The sequence below is a fragment of the Cricetulus griseus genome, chromosome 3 (genome assembly GCF_003668045.3).
Source record: "Cricetulus griseus strain 17A/GY chromosome 3, alternate assembly CriGri-PICRH-1.0, whole genome shotgun sequence".
NCBI classification, from domain to species: domain Eukaryota; kingdom Metazoa; phylum Chordata; class Mammalia; order Rodentia; family Cricetidae; genus Cricetulus; species Cricetulus griseus.
Genome location: NC_048596.1, coordinates 15,733,610 through 15,748,677, shown reverse-complemented (window position 1 = coordinate 15,748,677; position 15,068 = coordinate 15,733,610). Strand labels below are relative to the sequence as shown.

The 15,068-nt window shown below is 47.3% G+C and overlaps 1 protein-coding gene across 2 annotated transcripts in view; it reads right to left on the bottom strand.

Annotated features, from left to right (window-relative positions):
* Positions 1-1,076: 1,076 nt before the first annotated feature.
* Armh3 (armadillo like helical domain containing 3) overlaps positions 1,077-15,068 on the bottom strand; it is a 182,852-nt gene continuing 168,860 nt past the window's right edge. For both annotated transcript variants that reach the window (XM_027407156.1, XM_027407157.2), the window contains 2 exons: positions 3,986-4,102; positions 1,077-2,657 (listed from right to left, as the gene is read on the bottom strand). In XM_027407156.1, coding sequence (XP_027262957.1) covers positions 2,565-2,657; positions 3,986-4,102 — 210 coding nt within the window. In that variant the 3' untranslated portion in view covers positions 1,077-2,564. The remainder of the gene's footprint in view (positions 2,658-3,985; positions 4,103-15,068) is intronic.

Genomic DNA, 15,068 nt, shown 5'->3' with positions numbered 1-15,068 from the left:
TTGTTTTCCGGCAGATTTAGGGAGCTTCCGAAAGGTTTGGGCATCCAGGTGAGGATCCAGAGGAGAAAAAAGATGTCTCCCTCATGCAGCCGCTTCCTTTTCTGAAGGCAGGGCTAGCACGGGACAGGGCTCCCTCCATCTCCTGCGCCTCATCCAGGCCTGTGAGACCAAAAGCATCACTAAAGTACCTCAGTGAAGTTAGTCTACTTCCAAACACTTGAGTCAGTGAACCCCGTTCCTGTATGAAGTCGGGACAGGCACCTGCTGCAAGGGGGCCTGTCTTTGGCAGGAACACTCAGAAACCTCCAGGGCTGTCAGAGGGATCAGCCACGCTCAGTTCTAGGAGGGGAGTGGCTGAAGGTCTTAGGTGTACATGAAGGAAGGGCCAAGCAGCAGGCTTGTAAAATGGGGAGAGACAGGGCAGGCACGGGATGCTTTGTAGGACTCCTTGTCCTTGTAAGGTGTCAGGCATTTGTGCTGGCTTGTTCCTGTCATCTGGCAGGATGTACTCAGGCAGTACCCTGGTCAACCCAGGTGCAAAGCACCCCTTTAAAAGAAAGACACCCCCCCACCCAATTAAGTCCTCTTTTTTCTGCTCTTTCCTGCCCCCCTCCCGCTGTTGCCCTAGGGCAGTCAAGACTTTTCCTGGCTCCCCCTTTCTCTTCTGTCCTCTCTCTGTCTGTCTGTGTCTCTTTACCTTTCTTCTATTTCCTTCCCCCATGCCTCCTCTTTCTAATGCTTCCCACTTAAGCTCTGTCTGCCTTGCATGTTTGTCCCTCCACCTCGGGCACCCTTGCCTACCACGGAATCCACCAAGGTCCCCCACGAAAGGTTCCCTCATGCTTTATCCTAACAGTCCTAAACTGGCCCTTGTACCATATAGGAAAGGCTGGAAGAAACCCAGAAGGCATCCAAGGGACCTGCCCATAACACTACCTTCTCCTCTGAACCCAGCTGGCCTCCCATCGGGTCCAGGAGACTCAGAGGAGGCAAGTCTTAAGGAAAGGTCCCCTTAGCACGCAGAACCAACACCTGGATGACTTTAAAGAGATGAAGGGGGAAAAAGACACTAAAGAGACTGTCCCACACAAGTCAATTTTTAATAGCTTTGATTTGCCACCAGCTCCAGATCCAGCTGCTCTGGGGTTTATCACCATGGAAACACTAAAACTCTTGGGCAAGTTATCATCTAGTGACCAGTGATCAGAGATGGCCCAGCCCACAATGGCTTAAGATTCTACATCTATAAACATCAGTCTGTTGACGAATTCTCTAGAACTAGCACACTTTTGCTCAATCAGAACTCTGGCTCCCAGGGAGGGCAATTATCCCAAAGAGACGGATGCTAAATGAACAGGAGCTCTGAAAGCCCCAGAACTCCTCAGCCTCCCTCTGGACCTCACTGTGCTGCCTGCTCTTGCCACCCTGCCACCTACAAAGCTTTAGATTGGGGGACCTGAGAGGAACAGCTATTTCAGGGGCAGCTGTGGGGAAGGGAAAGCCCTACAGGTTCCTTGGAAATTATAAAAAGACAGACTGCACAGACCAACTTCGTGAAGGTCGGATGTGCCCAAGGCCCAGCTGGAATATGGCTAGACAAGATGGGGGCCCTAGGATGATGCTCCCTAACCCCAGCAGGTTCTCCCTCCCAGCACCAGACCACAGCAGGAGCAGATTCCTCCCAGGAGGAAATTCTTAGGCAGGCTGAATGTAAACAACAGCAGGGTGAGGGGGTGGAGCGGAGCTCATCCAGGCTCTCATTGGAGGGGGGGTGGGGGGGTGGGAGCTGCTGGAAAGGGAACCAGCAAAGTAGGCACCTTGAGGGCTCCAGAAAACCTGTCAATGTTTATTTCACACACTCTCTTAAGACAGTTTAAAACAGACTAAAAATGAAAGGCTAACGTTGTGGGCCTACTGTGCTGATGAGTCAAAGGTTGGAAGGCAATGGAGAGTGAACAGGGACCCCTGGTGCCAAAACCAAAATACAGGAAGTAGAGGTCAGACAGCAGAGCACCAGGCGATTCCAATCTCCAGTTTCTCTGAGGTGTCAACTTTAAATTTAGAAAACAGAAAAAAAAAAAGGCGCCAATCCCTGACCTACTGTATGCCCCGGGCAGAAAGAAGTGCTAAGGACTGGACACACTGGAGCAGGGGCAGGGGCCTCGCTCAGCTTCAGGTCCAAAAAGGAAACAGGATGTGGCATCATCACCAAGAACAGCCACTGGCCTTCAGAGCTGGCGTCAGCGGAGGCCTGTCCCACAAGCACCTCAATAAGCAGAGGCCAGAACTTGGAATCTCAGTTGGGATCATGAGGCAGTACCCAGTGAATGCAGCCCAGAAGCCCACGGTTTTGGATGCCTTTTCTGTTGCCTGCCCATTTCTCCCTATATAAGATCATCCTGGGCTTGCCCTAGCGTCCCAGCTCACTGCAGTACGGCCTTCACCAAGACTCTCGGTGTCTGTGCGTCTCTCCAACCTTGGAGGCAGCCCCATCTCCCTCTGCTTGCCCTCCAGCCCAGGAGCCTCATGGGAAGGGCAGCCAGTGGCTCTCAGGAGGTACAGCCTCAGGAGATGGTGGAGAACTCCTTCAGGAGGGCTTCCTGGCTGAGTGTGTGGAAGGCCAGGTTTCTCCGGACGTTGGTACTAATGGATCGAACCTGGGAAGGTGGAGAGGGCAGAGGCAGAGAGAACAGTCCATTACAAACAGCAGAGGGCAGTGTCTGAGGCACTCCCTGGGCTGAGTTCACTGTGTGGCAGACAAAGACCTGTGTAGAGAGCTGGGAGACCCAGACTCCCAACTCTAGACAGCTTTATGAGGAATTTAGCAGCCTCTTCGAGGAGGCTTGTCCATGGAAATACATCTATATTTTGTGAGGAACAACCCAACTAGGGAGCTTTTCTTTCAGTTCTGCTTTGCTCTAAGAAACTAAGTGGAGTCATCAGGCAGGAAGCAGAGGAAGGGGGCAGCAGGGCCACTGTCAGGCAAAGCCAGCTCATCAGCTCCCCTGTGACAGAGGCTGTGCAAAGAGCCTTGAAGGATAGGTCCTGCCAGTAAGCCCAGCATCCGGAGGCTGCAGCAGGAGGACCAATGCAAGTTCCAGGCCAGTCTCGGCTACACAGTGAGATACTGTACTGAGAGGGAGGGAAACAGGAGAGTCTTCTACCAACCCTCTCCATAACCTAAAGACAGTCTGTATTTGTTGCTGGCACCCAGTGGTTCCTCCGTTAGTGTAAAGACCTCCTTTCACCTCATTAAACACACTGTACCCACTCTCCACAGAAGAGTCCTGAGGCGTTTCACGTCAGGGTCAGAGTTGGGCTATGATGATCTGATTCTAGCACTTTTGCCACAGACTTGGTGCATTAAGTAAAAGCTTTGCTGATGAAAGCCTGGCACGTGGGCTTAGAGACTTTGTGTCAGGCCAGTCACTGTGTCAACCAAGCCGGCAGCAAAGCTACAGGGAGGCAGAGCTTTTCCTGGAGCAGCTCTGACGTACACAACAGGAAAGGGAAAACCAAAAGGGAGAGGCCAGCTTGGAGCCATGCCTCGGAGGGACTGGGGGACACTGGGTGGTTGGGAAACAGGAATGGGCCCAGAGAGTAGAGACTTGGGAACTAGAGTAGGGGACTCTCAGGCCAAGAGCCAGTTGGAGAGTGAGGAAGGGGTGACTGCAGAAGAAGGGTCAGCTGCTCACAGTAGTTTCTCTGAGGACAGGAAAAGGGTTAATGCATCATGACTGCCACTGGCAGACATGCCAGCCTTCAGGCCCAGCTGCAGCTGTGAAAGGCTATCTCTGTGGCTGCAGATGAGGTGGGCAATGCTGGTTTAGGAATATCTGCCTCTTACTGCCTCGTTCCGAAACAAAACCCGTTTTCATTAGTCTCTAGCAAACTGTAGTTGTAACCTAGATAGACAGCAGATCCCAGGGTCTGGAAATGCCCACCACCCCCCAGACACAGGCAGAGCTGGGGATAGGGCACTCACCAGCTCTTTGAAGAAGGCAGCTTCCTTGTGTTGCTCGGAGTAGCGCTCATACTGGTCCAGGCCATCTTGTAGCTTCAATGTGAGTGTGTCATAGTTGGCTCGGACCACCTCTAGTACCTGAGGAAAGTCAAGAGCCAAGCAGGGTCTCAGTCCCTGGCAAGAATGTTTATATAAAGCAAGGAGGTAGGATGGGGGCAATTCTTCTGGTTTATGAGATCCCCCTCCCCCGAAAACCCCTCTTCCTCTTTGAGATAGGGCCTCATGTAGCCAAGGCTGGACTGGAATTCTTCATCCTCTGGCCCCTGCCTCCCAAACGCTGAGATTATAGGCACGTACCATGCCCAGCTTCTGGGACTTTTGAATCTCTTCTATTCCCTGCCTTTTCTGACCAGCTCAGCCTGGACACCAAGGCTGGGTATGTTCACTGGGTTCCCTAGTGCCTGAGTGAGGCCTCCTCCAGCCAGGCTGTCCTGGTGCTGAGCAGAACTCTCTGCTAATGTCTTACTGTTTCTCCCTTTGTGGAAATCACATTTCGTCAGTCCTGGGATGTTCCCCAGCACCATCTGCCACTTGTTTTCATGTCTCAGTGCCAATCCAGCCTCATCTCCATCTCTTGGAGCAAACTTGTGGGCATCCAAGCACTGAGGTACAGTGGACACTTTCAAGAATAAGCCACTCCCTGAGGGGAGTCAGGTACCAAATGACAAAAATCACGCTGCAGCACAGGAAGAGATGTCTGTACCGGTACCCAGAGCCTCAGTCTCTGGGGCTTTCTGGGTCTCCTGGCTATTCTTGCCAGGTCAGAGCAGGGAAAGAGGCCTGTCAGTTCATGCAGGCTCTGCTGTCTCCTGCATCACCACTGCTTGTTTATTTCTGAGCGGAAGAAGACATTCTCTGCTCGGGTCTGGACTGAGCACACTTGGAGAACTGTACTGTGTCTCTTATTTGAGCCTCACTACTGACTCGGGTCACAGGTAAGGTGGCACTTGTGCAGACAGCACAGTGCACATGCAGCCTATGTATCTGGCTCCCTGCTAACCCCAGTGGCCTCTCCTAGGCCAAGATCCTTCTGTGTAGCTCTGTAGCTCAGGCCTTCGCTTGCAAACCCCTGCCTCAGACACCTAAGTAGCTGGGATTACAGGCCTGTGTCTCCAGGCTGAGCTCAGACTCCTCTTCAAACTATTCCAGCCAAGTGTAAAGGTACACATTTTAATACTAGCACTGGGGAAGCAAAGACAGATACACTCTGTGAATTTGAGGTCACTGTGTCTAGACAGTAAGTTCTGTGCCAGCTAGGGCTACACAGTGAGACCCTGGCTCAAAACAACAGCCGATAACACCTGCAGCACATAAACAGCCTCCTCTCTAAACGCAGGCCTCACAAACCACTATGACCACATGTGGCCAGGATACTGGATCCTGGAAATGCTCTGACAGAGTAACTAAGGTTTATTTTGTTTTATTTTTGTTTTGTTTTATTAAGACAAGATTTCTTGTATCTTTTAGAGCCCTTCCTGGAACTCACTCTGTAGAACAGGCTGGCCTCGAACTCACAGAGATCCACCTGTCTCTGCCTCCTGAGTGCTGGGATTAAAGGTGTGCGCCATCACCATCGGGCTGAAGGTGTTAATAACTGTAGCACTCTTGTTACAGAAATTCAGATAGCACCTGACACCAATTGTGTATATGTGAGTGTATACGGTATATGCACAGGTGTATGTAGGGGCAAGAGTGTGTGTGTGTGTGCATGTGTGTGTGTGTGTATGTATGCGTGTTTGTGTGTGAGTGTGCATATGTGTGTGTGTATGTGTATGTATGCGTGTGTGTCTGTGCGTGCACACACGTGCACACTCGTGTGTAGAAGACGATGTCAGGCGCTCCATTCTATCACGTTCAGCCTTCATTTCCTTGAGATGGGGGTGTATGAACCTGATGTTCGGCTGGTGTCTAGCGTCACATTGAGCCTCCTGTGTCTGCCCCTCACAGCACTGGAGTTACATGTGTACACATAGCCATGCCTGTTGTTTTAAGTGTTTGTATAGAATTTAAACTCTGTTCCTCATGCTTGCAGAGCAAGCACTTTTACCGAGTCCTTTCCCCAGCCCAACTCCTGACATCTTTGAGCCTCAACCCTGTGCCTATGAAACGTAGCTTGAATCTTCTGTCCTGAATGACCTAGCAATGAAGGTTTTGAGCACCTTAAAGTTACTGCAATTGATGGAAACTCTGTCATCCCAGATGACTACACAGATACGGTGAGAGTCCTGGGTCTCCAGAGCAACTGCTTTCACAGACCAGGAAGCACCTATTTTGAAAGTCAGAGGTGCAGCTGACTGAGCTAGCCAGGCATTGGAAGTACCTATTTTAAATTTCCCCAAAGGTACTATAGGCCTAAGTGATTCTACCACAAAGGAAGGTTTAGATTCCAGGGGAAGCTAAGACAGAAAAATGGCCTCAGTTTCAGAGCCCTCATGGTCAATTTGCTTTAAAACACTGCCTCAAAAAGGCTAAGAGAAAGCAGTCTGGACTAGGAGGGTCAAGGGGACCTAGACATGAGACAATAGCCAACAGAAAAGTTATTAATAACATGGACTTTAAGGTCACAGGTCTGAATTTTGGTTCCACATTAAGCACTGATTAACTAAATAAAGTTATATGAGTTTCTGGTCTTCTAGCCTCAGTTTTCATATCTGTAAAGGGGCATAACACTATCTGCCTCATCAGGCTTGTCGGTTCTACCTGTAGCAAATAAGGATTCTCAAGCCTAGTCAGATGGTGGTGGCGCACACCTTTCATTCCAGCACTTGGGAGACAGAGGCAGGTGGAACTTTTTGAGTTCAAGGCCAGCCTGGTCTACAGAATAAGTATTGAAACAGCCAGGGATGCACAGAGGAAACCCTGTCAGGAGAAACAAAACAGAACAAAATCCTCAAGCCTCTGGGCGGATGGTATAAAGCATCGCTAAGACTTTAGAGCCTAGGTTCAGGGACAATGCCCATTGTACGGTGCTTGCCGAGCTGGGTATGGTGACACATACTTGCAGATCCAGTATACCTAGGTAAAGGCAGGAGGGTAAGAAATTCAGGGCAATTCTGGTCTATGAGAGAAGACCTTGTTTCAAGAAAAAGAAACTTGGAGGCAACCCTTAACGAGTTACAGACAACATGTGACTTGGGCTGCTATTTTGGTTATTAGAAATTTCAAATTCAAGAGTCTTTAATCTTCAGTTGGGTTTTTAGGCCTCAGGCATCCTTTACTCATCAGGCCTGGGACAGCTGTTAGAAGGACTTAGTTAACTGAACAATGACTGTTCACATCTCAAGTCCAGATTATGTTCTCACAGACCTTCCTCATTCTGATCTACTGCCACGCCTGTCAAACCCTAATCTTACAAGAGAGAAGCTCAGGGTGCTGTGAAACAAAGAAATTGAAAGGGAACTAAAGTGTGTGTGTTAGGGGGGTGCTTTTAGAGGATAATCCGTCTCTTCCAACAGTCTCAGTACGTAGTCCATGCCAGGGCTGGGTTACAGGTACATATTCCCTTAGACATTCACTCACTAGTAAAGAGCCACCCCCCACCACCACCATTTTTCTCATGAAGAAAGAGAGGAGTCTGAAAAACCAAGCTCTGGAAACTCCGAAAAAGCATTGCCAGGCACTCGCTTGAGCAGGTGCTGTGTATTTTTATGCTGATGATGGAGAAATATAAAGTCTGGTTGGAAAATCATGACCCTCACAATGGCTCAAGATCTGGGACACAGCTACCCTAGTACCACAGACTTGAGGCCTGGCCATTCAGTTTTCTGCATGCTGCTCTTAAACTGTCAGCTCCTCTGACTTCTTGGTCCTACCCAATAATAACAGTAACAAGAACAGCCCGGGCGGTGGTGGCGCACGCCTTTAGTTCCAGCACTGGGGAGGCAGAGGCAGGAGGATCTCTGTGAGTTTGAGACCAGCCTGGTCTACAAGAGCTAGTTCCAGGACAGCCTCCAAAGCCATAGAGAAACTCTGTCTCGAAAAACAAAAATAAAAAACAACCCCCCCCAAAACCAACAAACAAAAAACAAAAACAAAACAAAAAACCAGTAACAACAATAGTAGAGCACACAGTAGGCCTTCAGTGATGATCAGTAGCAAATGGACTACTAGAGAGAAGAGGAAGGCCCAAGGAGGTCCAGGCAGATTTTGTGCTCAGTGTAGCCTGAGCTCTTTCCCTTCTCTGTGAAGAGCAGCACCACTCAAACTCTTATGTCTCAGGGAGGAAGAAGGGAGCCTTTTTCCTTCTGGCATACAGTAAACTTCTCAGACTCAAAGTAGAATACCCTCTCCTAGAACCAGAACAACCTGCCTAACTGGTTCCCTAGCTCCTTCCTCTGGATCTGTTACAGGATTGAAATGCCTGTCAAAAGAGTCTAAAGAGAAACACAGGTCTCATCTCCAGCCCCTGAGAGGCTCCTCACTGGTTATGTCTCCCAGTGAAACGGGATTTCTTTCTCCAGATGCTGTATACGTTCACACTTGCCGTTTCACAAGCCTAAGACCCGTCCCTCAGCGCCTTTCTCACAGCTGAGTGGTAGCCAGGGGTTGGGCAATTTGTAAGGTAGATTGTGATAAGAAAAAGCAAATGCCAATTCTTTCCCCCAAATTCACATTTACAGTTCCAAATTCAGGACAGGTTAAGGCTATCTGAGCCCTGAAAAGACATTCTCTAAGTGAGACTCTGCTGCTGGCTCTCACAGCTCAGGAGCAGTACTGAAAAGAAAGTTTCAATCAACAGCTAGTGTTAGAGAAGGTAGAACTGCACTTGAGAGCATGACTTAAAGGGCCAGAGAAGTGGCTCAGTGGGTAAAGGCACCTGCCACCAAGCCCGAGGATAGGAGCGCCACTCACACAACCTACTATGAAGGAGAGAAGCAACTCCTGAATGCTGCCCTCTGACCACCACAAGTATGCTGTGGCATGTGCATGCCAGTTTGCGGGTTTCCTTTGTTGTTTTTGAGACATCCCTGGCCTGGAGCTTACTGTGTAGACCAAGGGGGCCTCAAACTCACAGAATCTGCCTGGCTGCCTGTCATGCCTGGTCCAGTTTCCTTAGCAAGTAGAGTAACAATACTTTTATCAGCACCATGTTGCTGACTAACCAGAGATGTTCCTACTATCACTTTCTTTTACCGGCTTGACCCTATGGCTGTTTTTTCCCGGGACCTGAAGTTCCTTTTCACCATAAACAGAATACCCTACCTTTGGAAGACACCAAGCATTTCAAAGGTTTCCCAAGGAGAGATTTGTTGGCAGGCCCTCTCTTGGGACAACAAACATGTGACTGCTACCGTCAATTTCCTCACTGGAAATTGCCATTAGTGGATGGGATGCTTCACACTCCGAAGAGAGGCAGCTTCAGTGTGGATTCCTCACACTGCCTAATAGAGTCCAAGGAACAGTAAACACTCAACAAGCTTGCAGAATTAATTTAGTAACACAGACTCAACTAAAAAGGAAAGGAATCTCTCTCTCATTAAGGTCACATGGTAAGATTAGAACTGGCTCTGACAACCTAACACTCAGCACTGTTCTCAGTACTGATAGGCGTCTAAAGCCCTCAGAGCAAGTCCTGTCTCATGCAGCCAACAGGGAAACTCAGACACATGAGGCGCTAAGCAGGGTCAGCTGTGAAACAATTCATAGCCATTCGGGCAAGATGCTGCTGTACAATTACGTGACATCGTTTTGAGCAGCCTCAAACTCCCTGAGGAGTCTGATCTCCTGACATCGTCACCTTCTAAGGCGGAAATTACAGGCATGTAACGCTATGCCTGGCTGCACACCTTCAAATGATGTGTGGAGGTCAGAGGGTAACTTGTATGAGTCCCTTCTCTTCCCAGGGACAGAACTCAGGTCATTAGCCTCAGTGGCAACTGTCTTTACCTGCTGACCATGGGGTGTCAAGTTCTTTTCTTTTTGGCCACCATCTTTTCTACTTGATGGTACCTGATAGTTAATTCAGAGTGCAACATTCTAGCATGCAGGACCCCTAAGACAGCAGCTTCAGGAAAGGTCATTCACTTGGACAAGTCTGACCTGAAATGACTTGTCCTGAAGCTCCCATCAGGGACAATCTGAAGGGCAGATTGTCATAGACAGAGAATGAGGAAAGCCTGGAAAGAATGTGGGAGAGTCTCCCTTTACTCCACATACATACAAATTACACATACTGTTCTCAGAAGTCAGAGTAAGTCCATTCTACAATTTCCTACTGGGGTGTGTGTTCTAGGTAGTGACAGTTTTCACAGCATAAATTCCACTCACTTGTGCAGTGTACTCATTAGATATAACTGTGCCAATAAGCTAAGCAGACATGGTGATCTTTGGGCAGCCAGGTTCAAACACTTGATGAGCTATTTTTAGCATTTGTTTACAGAGAACAACTAAAGATTTGCACCTCAAAGTACAAGAACAAACAAGGAGATTCATGAGTTCCAAGTCTAACTAGTACCCAGAGGAAACTAATAATTAATTCCTCTAGAGACTGTGCTGCATTCTGTGTGTGTGTGTGTGTGTGTGTGTGTGTGTGTGTGTGTGTGTGTGTGTGTGTGTGTGTGTGTGTGTGTGTGTGTGTCTGTCTGTCTGTCTGTCTGTCTGTCTGTCTGTCTGTCTGTCTGTCTGTCTGTCTCTGACTGGACATGAATGTTCCATGGCCTAAGTGTGGGGACCAGAGGACAACTTGCAGGATCTGGCTCTCTCCTTTCATCATGTGGGGTCCAAGATCAAACTCGAGTTGTGAGGCTTGGCTGGTAAGTGCCTTTACCCACTGAGCCATCTTGCCAGTCCTATGCCTCTGTTATGTTACACTATGTCATGTCCTCATGAATGTGGCCCCGAATAGTCACAGGATCAAAAAGATGATTAAAAAGACAGAATGTAGAGATCTAAGAGCTTCATGTTTCAACTCTTCCTGACTGAGAGACAGACACACACGATAAGAAGCTGTATGTATATAGGTCAGGCAACAAGGGAGGTGGGGGTCTCAAGATGAATATTTCTCAGAGTGCACAGGACAGAGCAATACCTGAATTTGAACCCCAACCACAATAGAGTACTGTTTCCCTGGGCTTCAAAATCAGTACCAGGTGCCAGGCAGTGGTGGCGTACACCTTTGATCCCAGCACTGAGGAGGTAGAGGTAGGCGGATATCTGTGAGTTTGAGGCCAGTCTGGTCTACAGATAGAGTTCCACGACAGGCACCAAAGCAATACAGAGAAACCCTGTCTCAAAAAACCCCCCAAAAAACAAAAAACAAAACAACAACAAAAAAACAGAACAAAACACACAAAAACAAAAAATGAGTGCCAGACAGTAACACATTTTTTTATTTTATTTTATTTTATTTTCTGAGACAGAGTTTCTCTGTGTGTAGCTCTGGCTGTCCTGGAACTCTCTCTGTAGACCAGGCTGGCCTCAAACTTTAATCCTGAGTGCTGGGATGAAGGGCGTGTGCCACCGCCACTGGCCAGCCTGCAGTCACACTCTCAATGGCTATACTACTGTATGAAATCTACTCTAAGCCTGCCTACCCATCTGAAGATTAAGCAAAGATCCAAGAGGATCTTAGTGCTCCCCAAACCTGCCTTCTTGAGCAAAGTCCAACCCTGGTTAAGAACGCCAACAGAACTGGAAAGATGTCTCAGAGGGTAAAGGTGCTTGCCACCAAACCAGACAACCTGAGTTTGATCCCTGGGATTTACTTGCTGAAGGAAGAGAACCAATTCTTTCCAGTTGTTCTCTGACCTTCACAAACAGGCTGTAGCACCCGACACACCCTTCACCCCAAATAAACACACACATGTGAAAAGAACAATAGCAGGCACAGAGAGTCCGATTCCATGATGAAGTAATCAACTCACTACGAAGACATAACAACCTGCACGTATAAGCAGATATTACAGAGCTTCAAAAACTTGCCAAACCCAAGGAAGTAAATGGGGATTGGCAGTTAGGACTGCAGACACCATTGCTGTTCTCATAACTGATGGGACAAATAGACAAACCAGCAGCAACTGTAAGACTACCAACCTACTCGACCCAAAGGGTATTTATAGAAAACTCAATGACAGTGAAATACATTCTTCTCAAGTCACACAGAACATTCTACAAGACAGACCATATGCTGGATCACAAGCCAAATCGCAATACATTAAAAGAACTGGAATCACACCAAACATTTTTTGACCCCAAGGAATTAAATAAAAAATTAATAACAAATATATCTGGAAAATCCCCAAATAACTGAAATAAAATGACACATTTCTGAATGTCACAAGAAAATGAGAAAATATTTTGAGCTGAATGAAAATGAAAACAGAACATCAGAATTTATAGGATGTTGTTAACCACAAGGAAAACTTAGACCATTCAGTCTCTGTATTAGAAAATGAACATGTACAGGGTGGTGGTGGTGCACTCCTTTAATCCCAACACTCAGGAGGCAGAGGCAGGTCGATCTCTGTGAGTTTGAGGCCAACCTGCTCTACAGAGTGAGTTCCTGAACAGCTAAGGCTACACAGAGAAACCCTGTCTTGAAAAACCAATAAATAAATAAAATTTAAGAAAGAAAGAAAGTGAACATGATCTAAGGGGCTGGAGAGATGGCTCAAGGGTTAAAGAGCACTGGCCTTTCTTCCAGAGGACCTGGGTTCAACTCCCAGCACCTACATGGCATCTCACAGCTGTCTGTAACTCCAGTTCCAGGGGACCTGACACCCTCACATAGACATTCAGGCAAAACACCAATGCAAATAAAATAGAAAAGAAATAAAATCAACATGATCTAAAACTCAATCATCTGTTTCTAACTCAAGTGAAAAAGAAAAGCAAAGAGGAGAAAGACAACCTTATACATGGGTGCAATAGAAACAACAGAAAATCAATGAGACTAAAAGCTGACTTATTGAAAATATTAATAAAATTGATAAACTTCTAGCCAGACTGGTAAGACACAAAAGAGAAAAGGTATACTTTGCCCAAATCATAAATGAGAGAGGGATAGAATCTAAACTCTATAGGCATATTACAGAAAAAGATTACAGTAAGCAACTATGTCAATAAATTCAACAGTGTATAGGAAAACTTTCTCAAATTAAATCTGCTACGTGGCACATGCCTAGTAGCAAAAGGATCAGCACCATCCTCAGCTACACAGTGAGTCCCAGGCCATCGTGAGGACATGAGAACCTTGCTCAGAAATTAACAAAACTGCTACAGTCATAAGTTGTAGCAGATGGGGAGGAGGGCTCAACAGGGAAAGGTGCCCTCCACCACGCCTGGCCCGTGAGTTCCACCTCAAGGAACTGTTGTGGGATTTTGCAGACCATGTGAAGGTGTATTGCTATGGCTGGTATAATAAAAAGCTGAACAGCCAGTAGCTAGGCAGGACTTGTGGTGGTGGTGGGGATCCAGGTGCTCAGGAGATACTGACAAAGTTGGAAATACAGTACAGAAGAGAGGTAAAAAAGCCACTTGGTAGAATCTAGATTAATAGAAGCAGGTAAATTTAAGTTATAAGAGGTAGATGGGAACAAGCCTTTCATGAAAGGCCACACTTTCATAATTAATAAGTCTCTGTGATGTTATTGGGGAGCTGGCCATCCAAGAAAGTCTGACAAGAAAAGTCAGACTACAAGGAGCCACATGACAGAAGGAGAGAACTGACTCCAGCAAGTCGTCCTCAAACCTCCACAGGTGTGTCATGCATATGCACACATGCACACACAAATTAAACAAAATAGAAAACAGACTGCACCTAAATCTATTACAGAAACGGAACTGTGGGGCTGGAGAGATGACTCAGCAGTTAAGAGCAGGGGCTGCTCTACCTCAGGACCCAGGCTCATTCCCAGCTCCCACCTGGTGAGACACAATTCTCCCTGCAGTCTCAGGGGATCTGATGCCTCTTCTGGCCACTGCATTATAAAATGAATAGTGTATCATGATCAAGAGGGATTTGTTCATCTCACTAGACACCAAGCATAACCTATCATAGCTGGGTGGGTGTTTTGGTGCATATCTATAAATAACCCTAGTGCTTGGTGGGGGGGTGTCTATGAAAACCTATAGCTAAATTTGGTGTGGTAACTTACACCTGTATTCTCAGAATGTGGCTGGCTAAGACAGGAGGATCTTCATGAATTCAAGACCTACAGAAGGAGACCTTTAGAAAACACCCAGGTGCCAGGTGATGGCGGCACACACCTTTAATCCCAGCACTCAGGAGGCAGAGGCAGGCAGATCCCTGTGAGTTCAGTGTTATGGTTACTCCATCTGGGTGCTGAGCAGTAAGCCTCAGTCCTGGGGCATGTTCAGTCTACGTGGATGCTGTCATTGAGCTACATCAAGCAATATAGTAAGCCATCAGTTCCTTCTAAAACTTCCCCTATAGTTATTGCACCTTCAATCAACAGCTCAGCAGCTGCTTTGTTTTGGTCTGGTCTGGTTTTTCAAGACAGAGTTTCTCTGTGTAACAGCTCTGGCCATCCTGGAACTCGATCTGTAGACCAGGCTGTTCTCAAACTCACAGAGATCCAAGTGCTGGGATCAAAGGCGTGCGCCACCACTGCCCAGCTCACAGCCCTTTTTAAATTTTTAAACAGAAAAACCATTTTTTGCTTTATATGTAAATTCAAAGAATTCAGAATACTAACATAAATTTATTTACTTATGTATTTTATGTATATGAGTGCTCTGTCTGCATGTACTCACTCCTGCACACCAGAAATGGGAATCAACTCCCATTATAGATGGTTGTGAGCCACCATGTGGTTGCTGGGAATTGAACTCAGGACTTCTGGAAGAGCAGCCAGTACTCTTAACTGCTGAGTCATCTCCCTGGCCCCTTAAAATCAATTTTTAAAAAGAATAGATATAGAAGACTTCCATTATTCCATTTCAAAATCTACTGTGGGCCTAAACAATCAATACAGTGTGGCCGGCCGCAGTGCCACAGTGCGGCAGGATGGCAGGACGGCTCGGTGGTTAAGAGCACTTGCTTGCTCTTGCAGAGTCTGATTCCCATCACCATGTGGTGTCTTAC